Source organism: Thunnus maccoyii, chromosome 3 (genome assembly GCF_910596095.1).
Source record: "Thunnus maccoyii chromosome 3, fThuMac1.1, whole genome shotgun sequence".
Taxonomy (NCBI): Eukaryota; Metazoa; Chordata; class Actinopteri; order Scombriformes; family Scombridae; genus Thunnus; species Thunnus maccoyii.
Genome location: NC_056535.1, coordinates 34,952,529 through 34,971,655, shown reverse-complemented (window position 1 = coordinate 34,971,655; position 19,127 = coordinate 34,952,529). Strand labels below are relative to the sequence as shown.

General features: G+C 40.1%; 1 protein-coding gene across 1 annotated transcript in view; it reads left to right on the top strand.

Moving 5' to 3' along the window:
* Positions 1–19,127, top strand: part of pcbp4 (poly(rC) binding protein 4) — a 182,866-nt gene that overhangs the window by 137,206 nt on the left and 26,533 nt on the right. The window contains exons 11-13 of the mRNA XM_042406383.1: positions 3,063–3,104; positions 3,237–3,315; positions 7,653–7,705. Coding sequence (XP_042262317.1) covers positions 3,063–3,104; positions 3,237–3,315; positions 7,653–7,705 — 174 coding nt within the window. The remainder of the gene's footprint in view (positions 1–3,062; positions 3,105–3,236; positions 3,316–7,652; positions 7,706–19,127) is intronic.

Genomic DNA, 19,127 nt, shown 5'->3' with positions numbered 1-19,127 from the left:
AGCAGCAGCTCGGCTAACAGCCCCTCCAGGAAGTCCAGTGGTCACCGAACATCGTCGGAGAAATATTGATTTTTTAGCTTTAATTTGTATTTTTAATTATTTTAATCTCCGGGTCCATTTGTTCTGGAGAGGAGGAGACCTCTGCGGGTACAAACATCCTGAATGATGAACACTGGAGTAATCCTATCCCGCTGAAGCTGGTTATTTAACAACGAAGACAACAACTCCCATGATCCCTTGCTGCTTAACATCGTCATCACACTCCGTCTTTTGTTATTGTTTTGATTGAGACGCCTAGCGGCTGAAATTACATATTGTGCGTTTAAGTGTAAGTAATTAGTGGTTCAGTATTTCAGAAAATGAATAAGATGTGGAGAAAGTCTGCACATACTGTGTTTAAGATCAAATTAGAGATTTTTTACATCAGTTTTTAGCTGCAGCATATACGTACGTTATAGAATTACACCAGCTCCATGGGGAAAAAAGGATTTATTCTAGATTTTTTGATGTGATTTTCAAAATCTTTACAAGACAAGTGATCGCATTTGAAGTTGCAAAGGCGCTCCAACACGCCTGAAACCCTCTAGTTGTTTGTTTCATCAGAAGTAGTGGCTGCACACCTCCTCTCTGGTCCCTACTATATTAAGAAACTGATGAATATTCATGAGAGTCTCGCATTGTTAATTAATATATGTATTAATATCATCTGAGTTTTGAAAGGGTCATTATCATGCTTGATGTTGAGCTCCACCAGCCGTCATTAATATCGAAGAGGCATTCCTGAAGGCCGAGCAGCAGATTAATTATAACATTCAGGGACTCGTATTTATCAAGAATCACACTGAGAGACTTAAAACGCTCTCGGCGTGTTTGTTGGTGTTCGAGGAGGAGAAAGAGAGACGACACCTATGGGAGTGTGACGATCAATCACAGCTACAAAGTAGAAATTAGAGGATAAGTCTGGTGATTTTCTCTATTTTTAACAAATCTCATGTTTGGATCCAAACCAACAATGAACTGATCTGCTAACAAGTATTGTGTTTGTATCAAAGCCTGATATATCTTATTTCTTAGGGGTGTACCCGAATACAAATACGTTATTCGGCAAAGCACAAATAGTGGGTTTTTTTTATGAATATTTGTTTCATACAAATATTTCAGGAAGAAAAATAAACCACATCAAATACCAGCGCACAGGTCGGTTACATCACTATCTCAGTGTCTCTCCTCTGCTCCGCTGTGACGTCTATCAGCAGGTCTCAGTGAGGGGAGTCACATCCACCTGCTACATGACGCACATTTCCTAATTTGGACATCACTTCCAGAGTTGGGAGTGTTCCCCAGAGATAAAGCTGAACTACTGATACACACTTCATGAACACTTATTGGAACACTTTAATTTTCTAATTAACCATCTCTCATACTTGCAAAGAAAATTTGAATAAGTAAACTCATCACTTATTGAGAAATTTTGGGGTGCTAGATGCTCCAACTAGCTGCCTCTCCCATTCATAAAGCCTCGACTGCTCTCTGGAAATACCAGGGTAATCTTTTATCTCAACGAGTCATTATGATCTCAATCTCTGAATTCAGGCCCCTCTAATAAGCGTGCTGGTGGTCATTTTTGTAAAAACGATTGCTCCATTAATAAGATTTGAAGACTTTATAGCGGCTTTGATGTCTGCCGTGTGGGCGTCTGGCTCCGATGCAAGCCGACGGGTGGCGTCACACCTCGTTACATCCGTCTTTATATTCAGGAAGGGATGTGGTAGCAACGCTGCACGGACCGCCGGACCGGACGTTGAGAATTGTTGATCTGACATCGAATCCACGCACAATAATTATACACAGGTGCACAAAACAAAGACTACTACGATACAGATGATAAAGTCGCATCATTTAAAATGACTGAGTATCTTAACCTCCTCGGCTCCCCTGGTATGACGCATGTTCTGTGCCTGCACGGATCATCAGGATGCCGGCATGCGATGGAGACTTTCAGGTCGCTACCGTGTATAAATATTTACTGGCGTATCCGCAGATCACGGAGAGGCATTATTATAACATCAAGAAGGCCGATTACTCTTGTAGCGCCTTTGAGAAGTCCCCCTTTTTCTTTTTTTTTCCTTCCTTGTCAGAAGCCGAGTTAGAATCAGGAGTCAAAAGTTCAGCGGCAGCGGCAATGCAGTCTGCGGCAAGGCTCAGAAATACTGTTATATAAGGTGTGTGAACCTCAGGGAGACACACAAATGTGAAAGTCTTTTGCATGCACACACACTTTGTCCCCCTCTCTCTCTCTCTCTCTCTCTCTCTCTCTCTCTCCACACACATACACACAGCCTGCCTCATGCATCGCCTATGGAAGTGTTCATTCTCTTTGAAGTTCAGTTTGGGATTTCGAAACGCCTCTTAAAAAAAAAACTCTTTAAAACACGATCCTGGAGAGATAAACACAGACGCTCTAACGAGGCGAAACAAGGAGAAAGTCACAGGAGATTTCGGTCAGGACGGATGATGGAGTGAGATTCTTGTCTTACGGCGGTGTGTTTTTTAGGAACTCTTCTATTGTCTCTGTGTTAAGTAGAGCATGGGGAAGCATTCATCCTGACGATAGTTAAGACAAAGACTTCCCTCTTTTACTCAATTTAAAGACGAGAGGTAAATACGTCGACTTTTAGGAGTAGACCTTTTACTTTACAGGCTTCTCGGGATATTATGAGTTGTTTTTGTGATACGAGCTCCATCATTATCATGTTTGGTAGTTAATATGCTTCCATGATTTTCCCCCAACATGTTCTACCTGCCGGAGTCTAAACATAATGCTGAGGTCACAACTAGCAGATAATGTCCTGAGATAGGATAGTTTGACATACATTATTTAACAGCGTTATGTTATGAAAACATCATTATGTTTCCTTCAAAACCTGTTTGCTGTTGCAGTTTTAGTAGAATACAAAACATTTCTAGGAGACTGCTGAGCTGTTGTATGAATGTAGAAACGTTTCCTCCTCATGTAAACCTTGAATTTATTGACATTTTTCTTTCTTCTCGTTCTGTTGCAGACATACGCGGTACAGAGCCACTACGGCATTCCACATTCAGAGGTAAAGAAAATGACATTTATGATGATATTTGAGTGTATGTCTTGTTTTTTAAAATCAGATGATTTAATTCAGTTTGTTGAAGTCATTTTTTTTTTTTTTATTCTTTGTGTCTCTCAATTCATGTTTTTTCAGTTAGCAAAACTCCACCAGCTGTCACTGCAGCAACAAGGCCTGGCCCCAATCAGCCAATCAGCTACACAAGTCCTACCTGGTATGTGCACACACACACATGCACACACACACTCGCAAACACACACACATGCACACACACACACACACACGCACACACATGCACAAACACACCTGTGAAGATATAAAGTGACAGACAGCAAAAGGAAATGTGGAGTTTGCTGATGTTTGTGTAGCTTGCTAGTTTGCTGTGTGTGTGTGTGTGTGTGCGTGTGTGTGTGTGCGTGTGTGTGTGTGTGTGTGTGTGTGTGTGCGTGCGACAGGCTGTCAGCAGGCTGATCTGTGTGTTCAGTCTGTTCACATTTGACTTTGAAGTCACTTTGTTTTCACGGCTCTGCAGTTTTTGTTTTTTTTTGTCCTCAACTCGTCTGAAACAGAAACTACGACGATTCTGTTTAAAACCAAAAAACTATTAAAAGGAAAAAAAAATCTTTAAAATTGTGTAAAACAGAACGTCATTACCTCCAGTTTCATCATTCACTAAATCAAAAAAAAAAACCAAAACATGCTGTTTGTAAAAATGTTAATTTTATCAGACATGCTCTGTCCTTCCTCTTCTTTCATTCTGTGATTAACCGTTTCAGTACATAAATAATAAATGTTATATAATTGTTATTTTAGTGTACAGTTCTGAATTATAATGGCCGTGTGTCAGCGTTGATTAGAAGCATCCAGCCGGGCCGCCGGGTCGCTCTCCAATCAGACTCTGCCTGTGGATTTCTGGCTGCATCAGTGAAGCCTCATGCTGCTTCGGATAAGTGACTCTGCTAATTGTCTAAAAAGGGTGAAAATCAAACCTGTTACAATGCAGACAACTGGTTTTTCACTGGTTTGCTCCTTTATTTCCCCTTTAATTACCCAGAATAATCTGAGCAGCTTGAACTCCAGCTGGAAGATGTTTAGTCTGAATGAAATATTCACTTTGAGTGGCTGCAAATGAAAATATTATAGAAGTTCTGTGATTTTACACAACTATCTTCAGTATGATTTAGAATAAAGTACAGTTGGTTTGAACAACATCTGGCTGTAGATAATGTGTTGAAGAAGTTAAAGACTGCAACGATAAGAAAAGTGACAGATCTAATAAATGCAGCCAAATTATTGACCCTAAAATAAACTATGGTTATTTTGACCCAGTTTTAAAAAGGACAATAAACTCAAGTTTCACCTTAAAACTGTCACAAATATATTGTTTGTTGTACAAAATGAAGTGCATATTACATTCAGTAGTACAAAGGATACACACGTTATTACAATCAGCATCAGTTTGGGTGAAAATAACACTAAAATTGGGTCAAACCAAACTCTTGTTTTGGGTGGTTTTCTCCATGTTGGTACTTGGTAAAGTTAGCTCATTACTGTGTTGATCCAAATTGGGTCTATTTTAGTGTGTGTGTCCATATTTTTCTCATTAAAGAGGACATATTCTGCATATTTCCAGCTCTATATTTATATTCTGGGGCTCTACTGGAATATCTTTGCATGATTTCCAGTTAAAAACTCCTTATTTATCTTCTACTGGTCCTTTATGCAGCCCCTCAGTTCAGCCTCTGTCTGAAACAGGCCGTTTTAGCTCCTGTCTCTTTAAGGCCCCGCCTCCTGATGAGCCCACTCTGTTCTGATTGGTCAGCTTTCAGGAAGCTTCCTCCTCTGGCTCCAGAGGCTACGTAAACAAACTATAGTAGCAGGATTTCACTTCTTTTCCTCCTTCTTTACTCCAAATTTCAACTTCTCAAATCCATCCGTACATGTTGGAGCTGAATCACATCTGAGATATGAGAGTGAACAACCTCAGAAAGCTCGGGAAAGTAAAAAAACACTGCAAATGAAGCGTTCAGGGCAGCTGAAACCTGGGCTTTGTCTTATATGTTCACCTCAAGTTTTGGTGCTTTGATCACGTTTAACATCCGACATCACTCCATTAATCAGTGATGCACTTTCTATGACACCTACTTGATCTTAAAGGGACGGCTTCTCATGTTACCTCCTCCTCTTTAGAGAGGTCAGAGGTCAGGGGAGAACAGCAGCTCTGGAGCTGACAGGCGCTCAGTGTCTGGTTCAAGGACACTTGAGCAGACTGGATATGAACTGTCACAGAGGAATGATGATGCATGTTCTTCCTCACTAAGACACTGCCGCTGCTACTGTATGTGTTCTCCAAAATGTCAACAGTGCAGGAAGTGAATGCGTTTTATGTTCGATCACTGAATTTGCAGTCTTGACTCGCATGGCAGGAAACACTGAAAATCACAGGTCTTGAATGAGGTTTCATGAGACATTTAACACAGTAATTCAATCATCATTCAACATACAAGTACTCAGGAAAGTGATTCAAGTACTAAAGGGGTTTTTTTTTTGTAAACACAGTGTGGAACATGCGACGTATAGTTTGTATTAGTCGGGTGTGTTCATGCTGTGAAGATGACTCTACCTCCCGCTGTTTAAAGGACACGGCCGCTTTGTCATGCAATTTTTCAAACAAATGCTAACCACGCATGCACGGCAGAGAGCGAAAGAAGAGCAAATTATCATCCGGGGGATATGGATGGTTGATTATTCCATTATGTCGCAGGTATAAAACTCATCAGTCGTGGTAGTGCAAATTCACTCACACACACACACACTCAGAGCAGTCACTTGCCAGCACACATTGACACACTCTATTAGAAGCACTGTTGGTTTAGCTCTCTGTGACCAGCCCCTGCAGAGAGGAGTGAAGGGGAAAGTAAAGGAAAGGAAAGCTGCATCATCAAAATCTGCATTTCTTCCATCTTAAAGCAGCTGTAAATCTATATTTTTTATAGCAGCACAGTCTGATGTGTCAGTGTGTAATATGTTTGGCTCGTAGTGATGAACCTACAGAGAATTATCAGAGACTCTGCAGCTCCTCTCGGCTTTACGGAGCTTTATAGTGAGTTTCAGCTCGTTGTTTATCTGTCCGGCTGCAACTTTTACTGTTACTGTGGTTCACTCTCAGCGTCTCTCATAGTGTCGTTTTGGGGCCGCAGCAGGCAGCTGTTTTCAGAGAAAAAGCTCTAAAAAGCCACTGTACAAATTCATAACATAACATAACCCACTATTATGAATTTGTTTCTCACTGTGTGTGAGATAGAGATGTGCAGAGAGCCCAGTATTTGTATTTGTACCTGTATTTGTTGAGGCAGCAAATAAAAGTGGAAAGAGGCTTAAAAATCCTGTTTTTGTTTTTATGACACTTTTAATTTTAGAAAATTAAAGTGTTACAATAAAAAAAATCGAACCGGAGTCTCTCAGATCATAGACGACTGCGCTGACCACTGAGATAAAACTTTACTCATCACCTCATTGCAGACAGACCTCTACCTATTTATACACCCATAACACACAGACAGCACAGCCTGTAACATGTAGGGAGGAACTTCAAAGGTGATTCTTGCTTTGCACTTTTCATTTATTGCCTATTATTTACAACCTAACTTTGTGGAAAGGAGAAGGGGAACAACAGGTTATGGAGAGTCCTTTGGGAGCTCAGCTTTATCTCTGGGGAACACCCCCGACAAATCATTTTTAAAATATTTGTATGAAACAAATATTTGTATAAAACCCACTATTTGTGCTTTGCAGAATAATGTATTTGTATTCGGGCACACCCCTAGTGTGAGAGTGTGTGAAACGTGTCAGTTACATGAGTCTCACAGTCAAAGTGAAGACTTGGCAGCCCTGCAGTGATGAAGGACTCATGTGCCGTGTGGTTGTTGATATCCTTTGACTCTGTAGTCTTATTAAAGGGGAGTTTCAAAGCATTAGAAAGTGTAAAATACAAAAGGGTTCAAAAATATATACAAATATACATTATATCGCACATTGGATGCTGCACATACTTATACTTTCATCTTTTATCTGTCTGTCTCTTATGTTTCTCTTCTTTTTCACCTTTTTCTACTACTGTAAATATATTTTATACTCTAATTTGCAACTACAGCTCAAAGAAGCCAAACTTCACTTCCTTCAGTGTTGCCACCTGCTGTGTTGATGTGTGTGTGACAATAAACCTCTTGAATATATTTGAATCTGAAGTATTTTTTCATGGTGAACCGTAGATTCCCTGTTGGGTTTATTATTTTCAGAGCTTATCTACTTTTTTTTTGGGATCTTCTCAGCCTCTTTAGCCTCTTTATTTTGCATCATTTCACCATCTTTGCTGTTTCCAATTTGTCATCAACAGCGTGAAACCTTAAAACCTTTCAGTTCAGTTTTATCTGTGTGTATGTTTGTGGTTGTCTGGTGTAACTTTGTCTCCTTATTACTCCAATTCAGAATTAAAGTGTATTTTTTATCATCAAATAAAATCAATTAAAATGAATTCTTTCTCTCTTTCAGGGGTGGAAGCCAATTCCCAAACCACGTCTCAGGAGCTGCTCATTCCAAACGATGTAAGTACAGATTTAACACAAACGTCCTGCTGTTTCCTCTCAGATTAGTTTATAAAGATCAGAATCAGACTGTCAGGGCGGTGGCTGAGAGGAGCAGGTGGACCCAATTGCGAGAGACGGCAGGCAGGCAGGATACGATGCAGAGTATTTAACGGATAGGTTCAAAGGTCACAGGAGACACAGGAACGCCGACCATAATCACAGGAACAAACGCAGCACGAAAGCAGACGACTCAACAAAGACCGAACTGGATACTGGACTGTAAATACACAGGGTGTGATTGCAAACTAGACACAGGAAGTAAAGGTGAACCAGACACGAGGAGAAAATATTTCAAAATAAAACAGACAACTCACGGGCAGACTGGGAGCAGATAAACTGGGGAAGACCACTGGGAGCAGGGCTGGGCTAACTGGGGTGATGCAGGGCTGGTGAGAGGAGGTGCACAGGAGGAAACACACAGGGAGGGAAATGGAGAAAAAAATAAAACCAGGCAACATAAACGCAACACTGAGAACTCAAGACAAGAAAATACACAAAGAGTCCAAAAACCACAGAAAAAGTCCCGGTAGGACGTGACACAAACTTTTTCTTCTGTGACTCACTGATTTTTAATAGTTTTTGGACAACAACAGAGGAATAAGATATATTATTATATAGTAGTATTATAGAGTACTTATAGGTGTTAATTTCTACTATCACATAACTCCATAAGACTTAACTAGAGGAATAATCAGAGTTATTACAAATGAACTGAAGCCCAAACCTGCTTTTAATAACAACTACGTTTAAGATCATTTTTCTATACATCACATTAGAAATTATGCCTCCCTCTTATAAATTTAAACACTCACACAAATATTTCCTTCTTCTGAATCAAAAATGTAACCACTAACGTCTCAATAATAACATTAACTCATTTACTTTAGTTATTATTTCCTAAATACTGTATTCTTTTTACAGTTCAGTATGAAGAACATTCTTAGTCTGCCTGTTTTATATTTTTATTGCTGTCGTCCTCATTGTGTCAGTTTGTAAACTGAGTCACGTCCACAGCTGCTAATGTTCTACATCGCTATGTTGTTTTTTCCTGTTGAATTTTTTTTAAAAAGGAAAAAAAAGATAAAAATGAAATGAAATATCAGTCTTTGGATCAGTTCATTGCTGGTTTGGCTCTGCAACTGAGATTTGTGACAAAAAGAAATATATAAAAAAAAATCTCCCAGCCTTCATCCTCTAAGTAAAGAATCTGAGCTCAGCAGAATGAATGCAGATAGAAAACAAATGAACACAGAAAATGACATTTTCTAACAACTCCTGGTATGAATCACAACTGGTGTAAATCCAAATACTTTGTTTGTGTGAAATGAACAGATACAGACAGTAGCTTTCTGTGTAGCTACAGACCTGCTGTCCTTGTAGCCGGTATCCATAATCTACCTACATGAAAACACACAGATGTCAGCACATATAAAAACACCTACACATCAGCTTCTTGCTCTTGTTCTTCTTCAACTTTTCAACCTTTCTTCTCCGTGCTCAACCCACTCCACATTTGAACTTGTTTTTCCTCTGAGCTGCTGCTGTTATCCAGAGCTTCCTCTCCTCCTCCTCCTCCTCCTCCTCCACCTTCCTCCTCCTCCTCCTCCTCCTCCTTCTCCTCCACCTTCCTCCTTCCTGCACCAGACCAACATTTTTACAGTTTGCAACGTACATTAATGAGAGTCCAGGTAGAGTGTGGCGTTCAAGTCCGTCGGTTTTCCCTCCTCCTTTCCATCTGTTCTCAAACTCCACCTAAAGCCTTCAGTTATAGAGACAAATCTTCCTCCTCCACTGTCTGTGCTCATGGATTTATATTTCTGTTGCTTTAATGTCAATGAAAACATCCAAATCCAAATGTTTCTGAGATTTGAGTCCAACAAAATCCCAAGAAATGACGGTTAAAAATTGATTGCAAGCAAACTTCAACGGATGATGAGAATCCAGTCCTGCTAAGATCTCGGAAAGTGTCTGAATTTGCCTTTTTTTTTTTTGGTGTTTTTCATGATAAATCGAGCGAACATGCAAGACGCAACATGCAAGATGAGGGGAACATGAATGTTTCTACCAAATTTCATGGTAATTTATCCAGTAGTTGGTGGCGTTAGAGGAAAAGTCAGAGGACCAGCAAAGTAAGAAGGATTCATTCTCTATGAAACATGAATGTACGACATTTCATTGCAATCCGTCCAATAGTTGTTGAGATATTTCAGCACAGTGTTGGACTAGCATGGTTAAAAATAAAAAGGTCTGTCAAAGAGGATGAAATACATCAGAAATCATTCTAACCCGGTTTATAAATGTCTGCTGGTAGTTCCTGTCTGTATTTCATCACATAAAGCACCAAACCCATGTTATTAAATATGCTATCCATACTTCCATCTGCTCCTATTTCTAAACAGCAAAGCTAACAGCACATTGGAACGACTGTTGAGTGTAACATGAGGCGATGAAGCAGACAGTTAACAGTTCAGTGTCACGCTCAAGGACGTATGACATTTGATTGACATGTGGACTGTTGCGAGGTCGAAGCTGTGACCTTTTGCTTATTAGACGGCCTCAACCCCACCCCCCACCCCCCCCACCCACCCCCGTCTCATCTCTCCCTCCTCCGATCCATCACAGACAGTCATTCATTCAGTCAGAGTTCAGCTGTTTAGTGCTTCACTCCTCTCTGGATTGACTGCAGCTCCTTCCACGACTCAGATAAGATGTTTACATGATTCTGTAATATGACTCCTCACCTGATGATCTTTACAGATTAAATGTAGTAATTATGAGCATCCCAACTAAAATAATAAAAAAATACAAATGATAGAACATCAGCAGCTACACAAACCCAACCTGACCGCACATAAAGAAATGAGAGCAAACAACTCAAATGTTAGAAGTTCAGCTTATTCTACATAACGTGTGATTCTACTGTTGAGCATTTACTCTTTCAGCATAAAAGCACCTGAAAAACTGAAGTTTCTGTACTGTGACAGAGATCATCAGCAGAGAGAAACTGACCTGAGCCACAAACATCTGTGTTGGCAGCAGTAGTTCATGCTTCGAAAGTCTAGAATAAGAACATTATGGAGCTTTTTCCCCTATCTTTATTCAAGAGCGTGGTACATCAATTTGAGAGCATAATTTATTGATTTCACGTTCAAATGTTATAATTTGTCCCTTCAGGGCTGTAAAATGAAGCCAATGCGGAAGTGCCAAAAACTGCAGTTCCTTGAACGACCACTTGAGGCTCCAAAAGCGAGTCAATCCCCATAGACCCCCATGTTAAAATGCCCAACTTTACAGCAGAAATAAACATGTTTACAGCCTGGTACAAACAACGGTTTTGGTCTCTGTAGCTAATTTCCTCTTTCATGACAACTGTACGGGGTGAATTTTTTTATAACTCACCCGTTTAAATGTTATTAAGCTGTAAAGTTATGAATAATGAAGGACATGGCTGCTTTGAGTGACAGGTCCGCCAGCCGCTAGGTGGCTTGTTTCAGCCATTCGGCCCGCCTCTTTGCCCATTTTTGATTGGCTGGGAGTTAGGCAGAGTCACGCACTGCCAAGATGGCGACGGCCGGAGCGGCTCGCTTTGAGCTTCAAAACCGCTCTTCAGAAACCAACGGGTGACGTCACGGTGACTACGTCCATATTTTTATACGGTCTATGCTCAGAACCCTGCCTTCGCACTAAAATAGCCTCTGCTTGCGCTTAGATTTGCTCTGTTTCTGCTCAAATGATGTGCTTCCACTCAAATATATTGTTGCTTGCACAGATTTCCTGCGCTCAAGCTTCTCAGATTTCTCCTCTGCTCTTGGATTTTTTGTGCAACAACTATGTCAAAACCCCCCGACCAATAGAAGGCCAGGTTTAGTGTTGACCAATGAAATGATCCCTGCCTTAGAGCGTCCCGTACGGGTGGGTACTCTTTAACCGGGTTCATCCACTCCCGCCCTCAAGGGCTTTATAAAATGTACTTCCCTTACTTTCTTTACGACTTCTGGAATAAAAGGACGGTTCATTTATACACCAGAACCCGTGCCACAGCGCCCGCCTGTTGGTGTGCTGGAGGAGAAAACGCTGTCACCTTCATCATAAATGTTTCTATGGTTACACCCGTGCGAGAAGGCGAGATGGCGGCTTGAACTTCATTTTTTATATGAAAAATTAAAGTGATAAGCGTTACAAGGACCCACAGTTGTAGTTTTACTTCCTTTTGGGAGCCACAGTTGTAGTTTTACTTCCTTTTGGGACCCATAGTTGTAGTTTTACTTCCTTTTGGGAGCCACAGTTGTAGTTTTACTTCCTTTTGGGACCCATAGTTGTAGTTTTACTTCCTTTTGGGACCCACAGTTGTAGTTTTACTTCCTTTTGGGACCCATAGTTGTAGTTTTCTCAGGCCGGGTAGCGGCTCCATCCGGACTGCTGCTAGTGCAAAAACCACTGACACAGTTAGCTTTAAATTACAAAATTTGAACATGAAATCAATAAATTTTGCTCTCAAATTGATAAAGATTGGAAAAAAACTCCATAAAACTGCACATTATTTTATGTAACTGAAGCGCTCAGGCAAGTACAGCAGAATTAACTCATACACTCCTGTGCAATCTAATCTAATCCAGTACAGCAGCTCTGCCATAAATTCTACATTTACGAAGCTGAGACATTTTCAGTTTTTGCTGACATTGTCAGAAAGGTGATAATTCTCCTTTATGTTTATTATTGAGGTCATAGTGCGTGCTGGTGGTGTGCTGGAGGACATTATATTGAAAGTGTTCCTAATATTTTCTCCACTCCATTAACATACATGTGTAAAATATTAGGAACCCAGCAGGTAATACAGACGTCTACAGACTGTCAGGAAGCAGCAAAGCGTCTGTTTGCTCTGTTACTCTTGTTCACATCACAAAGTTTGCTGTTGTTTCCGTTTTTACAGGCTGCTGACAGCAGCAACAAACTGACTATAAGCATCGACTCTGCAGGGATCATGACAGTTTAATGAAAAACACCAAACAGTGGTTTAGATTTGGTTCACCGACATTCTACAAATATGTGTTGTTGTCGGATGGGAAAATGCGAGCGAAGGGAGCGAGTGTGTTTTTTTCCCATTAACACTGAGAGGCTATATATTCTCCTTTCTGCCTCACTTGGCTCTTTCACTGCTCCTCCACTTTGCTTCTCTCCATCCATCCATCAATGAGTGTTAGTCACTCATTCAGTCTTCAGCTTCTCTTTCTGCAGTCACACACACACACACACACACACACACACACAAACACCGAGTTAAATACAGTCTGTCAGCAGATTACACCCCTGAAACCACCAACTCAACTCACCGTCAGTGAGTCAGGAACTTCTTACTGTCGTTGTAGTTACTGTGTAATTTAACTGCTAATAGAAATAATGTGTTTTCTATTTCCTGATAGCTGTATATAGATAAATATGTTTTAAGTCACTAAGTAAGTTACAACTAAGTCAGTAAATATGCAAACAAAATTACAATTTGGTGAAAAATATAAACAAAATCAAACTATTTCCCTTTTTTTTAACATACATCTAAATAATTTATATTTTAAATATAAAAGTCAAAGTTATATTTGTAAGATAAATATTACCATATACCATTACATTTAAACATGACCCAATAAAAATGTATTCATGAGGAGATTCCCAACATCGCTTCAGTAAAGACTGACTGGTTTCCAGATATCTTCACAAGCACTTTTACCTCTCAGGATGTAGGCCGATATTATTTTTATTATATCAATCAATATTTGGCTTATCGCTTCTTTCCAGTTCAGGGAAATGATTAGCTTTGTGCTTTCAGAATAAGATCCAGTATATGTGTGAAATAAAAATACTTACGGTTGTAAAGCAAATATTGAAATCATCGTATTTTAGGACACAAACCACAAATCTGGAAATTGTTGGTGAAAAAAACATCATGAGACAGAAGAATACAATAAATTACTTCTGCAATTTTAGTGTTTTTCACTTTTATAGTTCATTCAAATCAGACTCATGTAATCTTGTTCATTTCACATTTTGTCACATTGGTTCTTTATGAATGAAATGTCTGCAGCAGCACTAGAAAAGGACAGACGGAGGAATACTCTCTGACATCATAATCAACACCTCCACAGGTGCTCTCACCTTTCAAGTAAATTAAGCTTCAGTTTCATGGTTTTAACATGCACATGCTCGTACGCTGGCCTGAGAGGACAAAGACACAATAGCGTGGAGCGGAGCGGGGTTTCGGGCTCGGTGCATGCGAGTGTGTGATATGTTTGTGTGTGTGTGTGTCATTGAGCAGGGCCAAGCAGAGCAGCTTAATGACATCCTATAGCTCACAGTTAGAGATTTAACAACAACCCTGTTTCTCTCTCTCCTTCAATAAACCTTTCCAAATTACAAGGGCAGCAGGGATTCACCCAAAAATAGCCCTTGGTCCGTCCTCTTCCTCCTCTGCTCTTCAGCTTCAAGCTGATTTCACCCAACAGTACTTATATAAAGCTGCTCAGAGGGAGACACGCAGCATTGTACAGCATCCTGCAAAAAAACCTAGTGCCTCCAAAGCAATCAACCTTGTAGAGAGTATAAAGCATCTACACAGAAAGTATTTCAGACACATTTTTCAGTTATTTATCTGAAGCACAGCTGGCAGAACAGATCTATTTTAATCCATACAGTTCTCTACACAGGACACATCGTACTAACACATTACGATCCTAAGTGTATTTTTACATTTCAAGTCTGTTTTACATGCGTAACTACAGAGATTGTGTTTTGAGCTCTGAGCGCTACTAAAACGCAGGTGTCCTGCACTCTTTACTGTACCTGAACGCATCACATTCAGTCACAGTCGGAGGATTGAAGCAGCTGCTGCTCTGCTAACGTGCTGCTGTCACTACACAGCTTGTGTAGACATTATGTAAACACTTCAAATGAGTAATAATAAACCAGTAATATATATATGGATGTATTTTGCTAATAATATTTAAATACTTACATGAAATTTCGAATGCAGGGCTTTTATTTGTTACAGTGTATTTGTACTTTTGCTGTAAAGCCCGAAATGCCACATATTTCCACCTCACTACCACTGCTGTATGTTTAGTATTATTAAACTTTTTATGGTTGTGTCTGTGGCAGCACTAGGTTAAGGTTTGGAAAAGATTACGGTCTTGGTTTAATACAGGAAGTTGCAGTAACTTGACGTACGAGACAACCAGCATCTGTCTGAAACGAGCGTGTACACAGAGGCAGCAGTGAAGTCTCGTCCTCTCACCTGCATGAAACAAGGCACCAGACACGAAAACCAGCCGTTTCTTTTACTGTAAGGAAAGTGGACTCCACGTCTCACACAGGCTGGAATTTGTGCAACCTGCAAGAAACATAATCGTTTACTACAGCTTCACTAAATGATGACTCACTACTAGGGGTGTGCCCGAATACAAATACGTTATTCGGCAAAGCACAAATAGTGTTTTTTTTTTTTTTTTTTAATGAATATTTGTTTCATACAAATATTTCAAAAATTATCTGTTTTCAGGAAGAAAAATAAACCATGTCACATACCAGAGTGCAGGTCGGTTACATCACTATCTCAGTGTCTCTCCTCTGCTCCGCTGTGACGTCTATCAGCAGGTCTCAGTGAGGGGAGTCACATCCACCTGCTACATGACGCACATTTCCTGATTTGGACATCACTCCCAGAGTTGGGGGATGTTCCCCAGAGATAAAGCTGAACTACTGACACACGCTTCATGAACACTTATTGTAACACTTTAATTTTCTAAAATTAAAAGCGTAATAAAAACAAAAACAGGATTTTTAAGCCTCTTTCCACTTTTATTCGAATACAAATAATTTTGCTGCCTCAACAAATACAGATACAAATACTGGGCTCTCTGCACATCCCTACTCACTACTAGAGGCTCCCTTATGTGATGTAATATGACATTGGATGGATATCTGACCATTTTTATGATACATAATCTATAAATCCAGGAAGAAATTCAACCTGCAAGTTGCTCTTTAACCAAAGTGAAGCTCTCTGCTGTCAACGTCCAGCATCCACCTCTGACTACATAAATGTACCTTCATTCATTCTAAATAAACATCGCCTGTGACCCTGTAATCCAGGCTCGTAATTTGGGAAACAATTTATAATATCAAAAGATAATTTCTCTGAGACGGCGTTGATATTGGAGATACGAGGTTTTTTGTGCCAGACAGCTGAGAGTATGTCGCTGGTTATGACTCACTGGAGGCGGTTCATGAATCAGGGAGGCTGTTTGTGAGGTTGAACAGCGGCTAAAGGTGGATTTCACACAAATGGTCATGACCTGGTTGTTGTCAGCTGGCACTTTGTCTTCTGTCTCCTGGAGTGTTATTATAGCCACCACACACACACACACACACACACACACACACAGAAACATATAAATAGCACACAGACCAGATCTACATCAGAGCTTGTTGGCCAAATGACTTGTAGGGAAAGGAATGTTTGTGGTGCAGAGAGAGAGAGAGAAGAGAAAGAGGCATTAGCAAGGATGAAAACAGAAAAAAAAAAGAAGAATTGAGTGAAACAGGAAGCGAACAGGCTGAATAAATGAAAGATCTGGGTCATGAGCGGATGAAAAGGAACAGAGACGTAAAGAGAAAGTGAGAAGGATTGATGGAGAGTTCAGCCTCTTGCTCGATATTTGCAACTCAGAAGTTCCATTCAAGAAAGTATTTAGAATAGAGTCGAATCCTTTTTTTGTGTCTTTTTCATATCCAGGTTGTGTTTGATGTGGCTGTACGACAAGAGAAGAATCTGACATCCGAAATCTGTCTCAGCAACTATCCTTCCCTGCTGAAAAGACTTAATCCCAAACAGTTATAAGATGCTTGTTATATACCTGACCCTGATCTTTCTAAAACACACACACACACACACACACACACACACACACACACACACACACACACACACATCCAGATGGGGATTTGTTAGTGAGACGTTAAAGGGAAAAACTGAATGAACGGGAATTTAGATGCTTCTTGATTTGTCGGATTTATACCAACAAGGTCTGTAACTTAATCAAAAAAATCAAGTTTGAATGAATTTCAACACCCGCCATTTACTCACACAGCCTAATCCTGAACTACGTTGTTGAATTTGTTCAATTGCGGTGCCTCTGCTGTCTCACTTGAGCGACAAGTTAACATTAGCATAAAAACGTGATCACACCAGCATTATTTTTGCAGGGCCAAAATACATCCATAATACATAAAGAGGACATATTCTGCACACATTCTGCAGGTCCATATTTATATTCTGGGGCTCTACTAGGATGTCTTTGCAAGATTTACGGATAAAAAAACTCTTATCTTATTCTGGTCCTTTATGCAGCTCCTCAGTTCAGCCTCCATCTGAAACAGGCCGTTTTAGCTCCTGTCTCTTTAAGGCCCCGCCCTCTGTTCTGATTGGTTGGCTTCAGGAAGCTATGTAAACAAAGTATAGTAGCAGGATTTCACTTCTTTTTCTCAACAGAACGGTTGTTTGTGAGCATGTGCGAACAATCTGATATCATCACAAGCAGGAAGTAGAGGTAACTTCAGCATTCAGAGCAGGTTGAGATGTGTCCCCTTTAATTTAATCTTTCATGTCAAGTTCAACTTTGGGGAACTTTGACTTGTGAAAGCCTTCGTTGACGAATGGGAAGCCGTCTTGACAGCGTTGACCTTTGAGGAGTCTCCGAGTGTGAGAGTCCAAAATGGAGGAAGCTATCGTTGCTTATTATCTGTCACTTTTATTGAATCTCCTCTGTCTCTGAGTAAAAACTGCTCCGCACAAGAGACATGATTTGCAGACCTTTATGAGACAGGAGTCAAATATAATGTGTGCACTTATCATCCTTATTGTTATTAAATCTTGTTTAAATCTTATGAGAAAACATCACAAAATGACTTTATTGTGATCACAAGAAAATAATAATGATACAAGTTGAAAGACAAGTAAATGTATTACAAGTCATTAACCTGAATTAATGAATCTCTCTGAGGCAAAGTATTATTACATCAGTGTCTCTCAATTCTCTTTACAAGTAAACAAACCAATAATTAACCGTAAATGAAAAAGTTATTTAATAATCTGTGTCCGGAGCTTTATTTATTACCCATTATTGTGTCCCTCAATGTGATAAATTTCAGGCTAATGAGCCATAACGAGGGTTAATTAGCTGCTTGTACACTCATTCTTCACACCAAACTTCCCTTTTAGAGATCAATACAATAAAATATACTTACATACTTTACACCCTCCTCATTATCTCTCCTCTCATAACATTTAAAGATCCCCTCCAGACATGTTTAAGATGTATATAAAATACTCATCGAATAATTATTTGTGTTTTTCAACAGAAAAAGTTACTTTATCTCGTTAAAGGTCCAATAAATGAAACTAACCCTCACTGGATGTCAGCAAACAACTATTACCGATATAGTGGAGTAATGGCGACCTGAGCAGTGAATGAAGTCACACTCCCGCTGTGCGTGTTGTTATCTGAGCTTCTGTGTTCTTTGTTTTGGTAGCAGCACCGGCCACACGTGTTTCCAAGATGGCAGCCGCGTCACAAACTTTCTCAAATTACAGCTAAACAGTTCACTAAAAAATATGTTTCTTGATCCATATTTCTATATTTGATCAGCACTGCGTTCTTTGACAGTTTGATCAGAGTTTCGTGAGTTGTCAGCTTTCTTTTTTTTCCCCCAACTTCATCAACATTTGCTTCGGTCTGAGATGTTGGTGCTATAGTGCGACATCTAGTGGCTGAATGTCGTGTATTGAAACTTTAACGTTATGTGGAGCAGAGCAAGTGAACCCAAATGCAGAAGACCCGTAGGCAGAGCAAGGCTGAAGAATAACTTCTTTATTCAAGGCTTGTGCAGGCAAAACAAAGCTGGCAGAACAAACCAAAAACAGAACAAGACTGAATAATGCAGAACAAACAGAGCAGAACAAAGGATCCAACAAGACTGAACTGAAAACCAGGACTTAAGTACAAACTGAACTCATGAAACAACAAGGAACAGGTGGAGCAGACCGGGATCTGATTGGCTGGGGAAGACGCAGGGAGCAGGGCAGGACTGACGAGACTGATGCAGGGCAGGTGTGAAGGATGTGTGGAGAGAAAAGCAGGCTGGAGGGAAACAATGCAAACAGACACAAGTAGACTCAAGAAAGCATTAAATGCCGGCAGACCAAATGCGAACAAGAAACACAAGTGGGCTGCAAGATAGTCTGAGACATGCAATCTCTAGAAGCACAAAACATAGATCTCTTCCATTACCCGAAAACTGATACATCACCACTTGTGAACTGCATGAAAAGCAT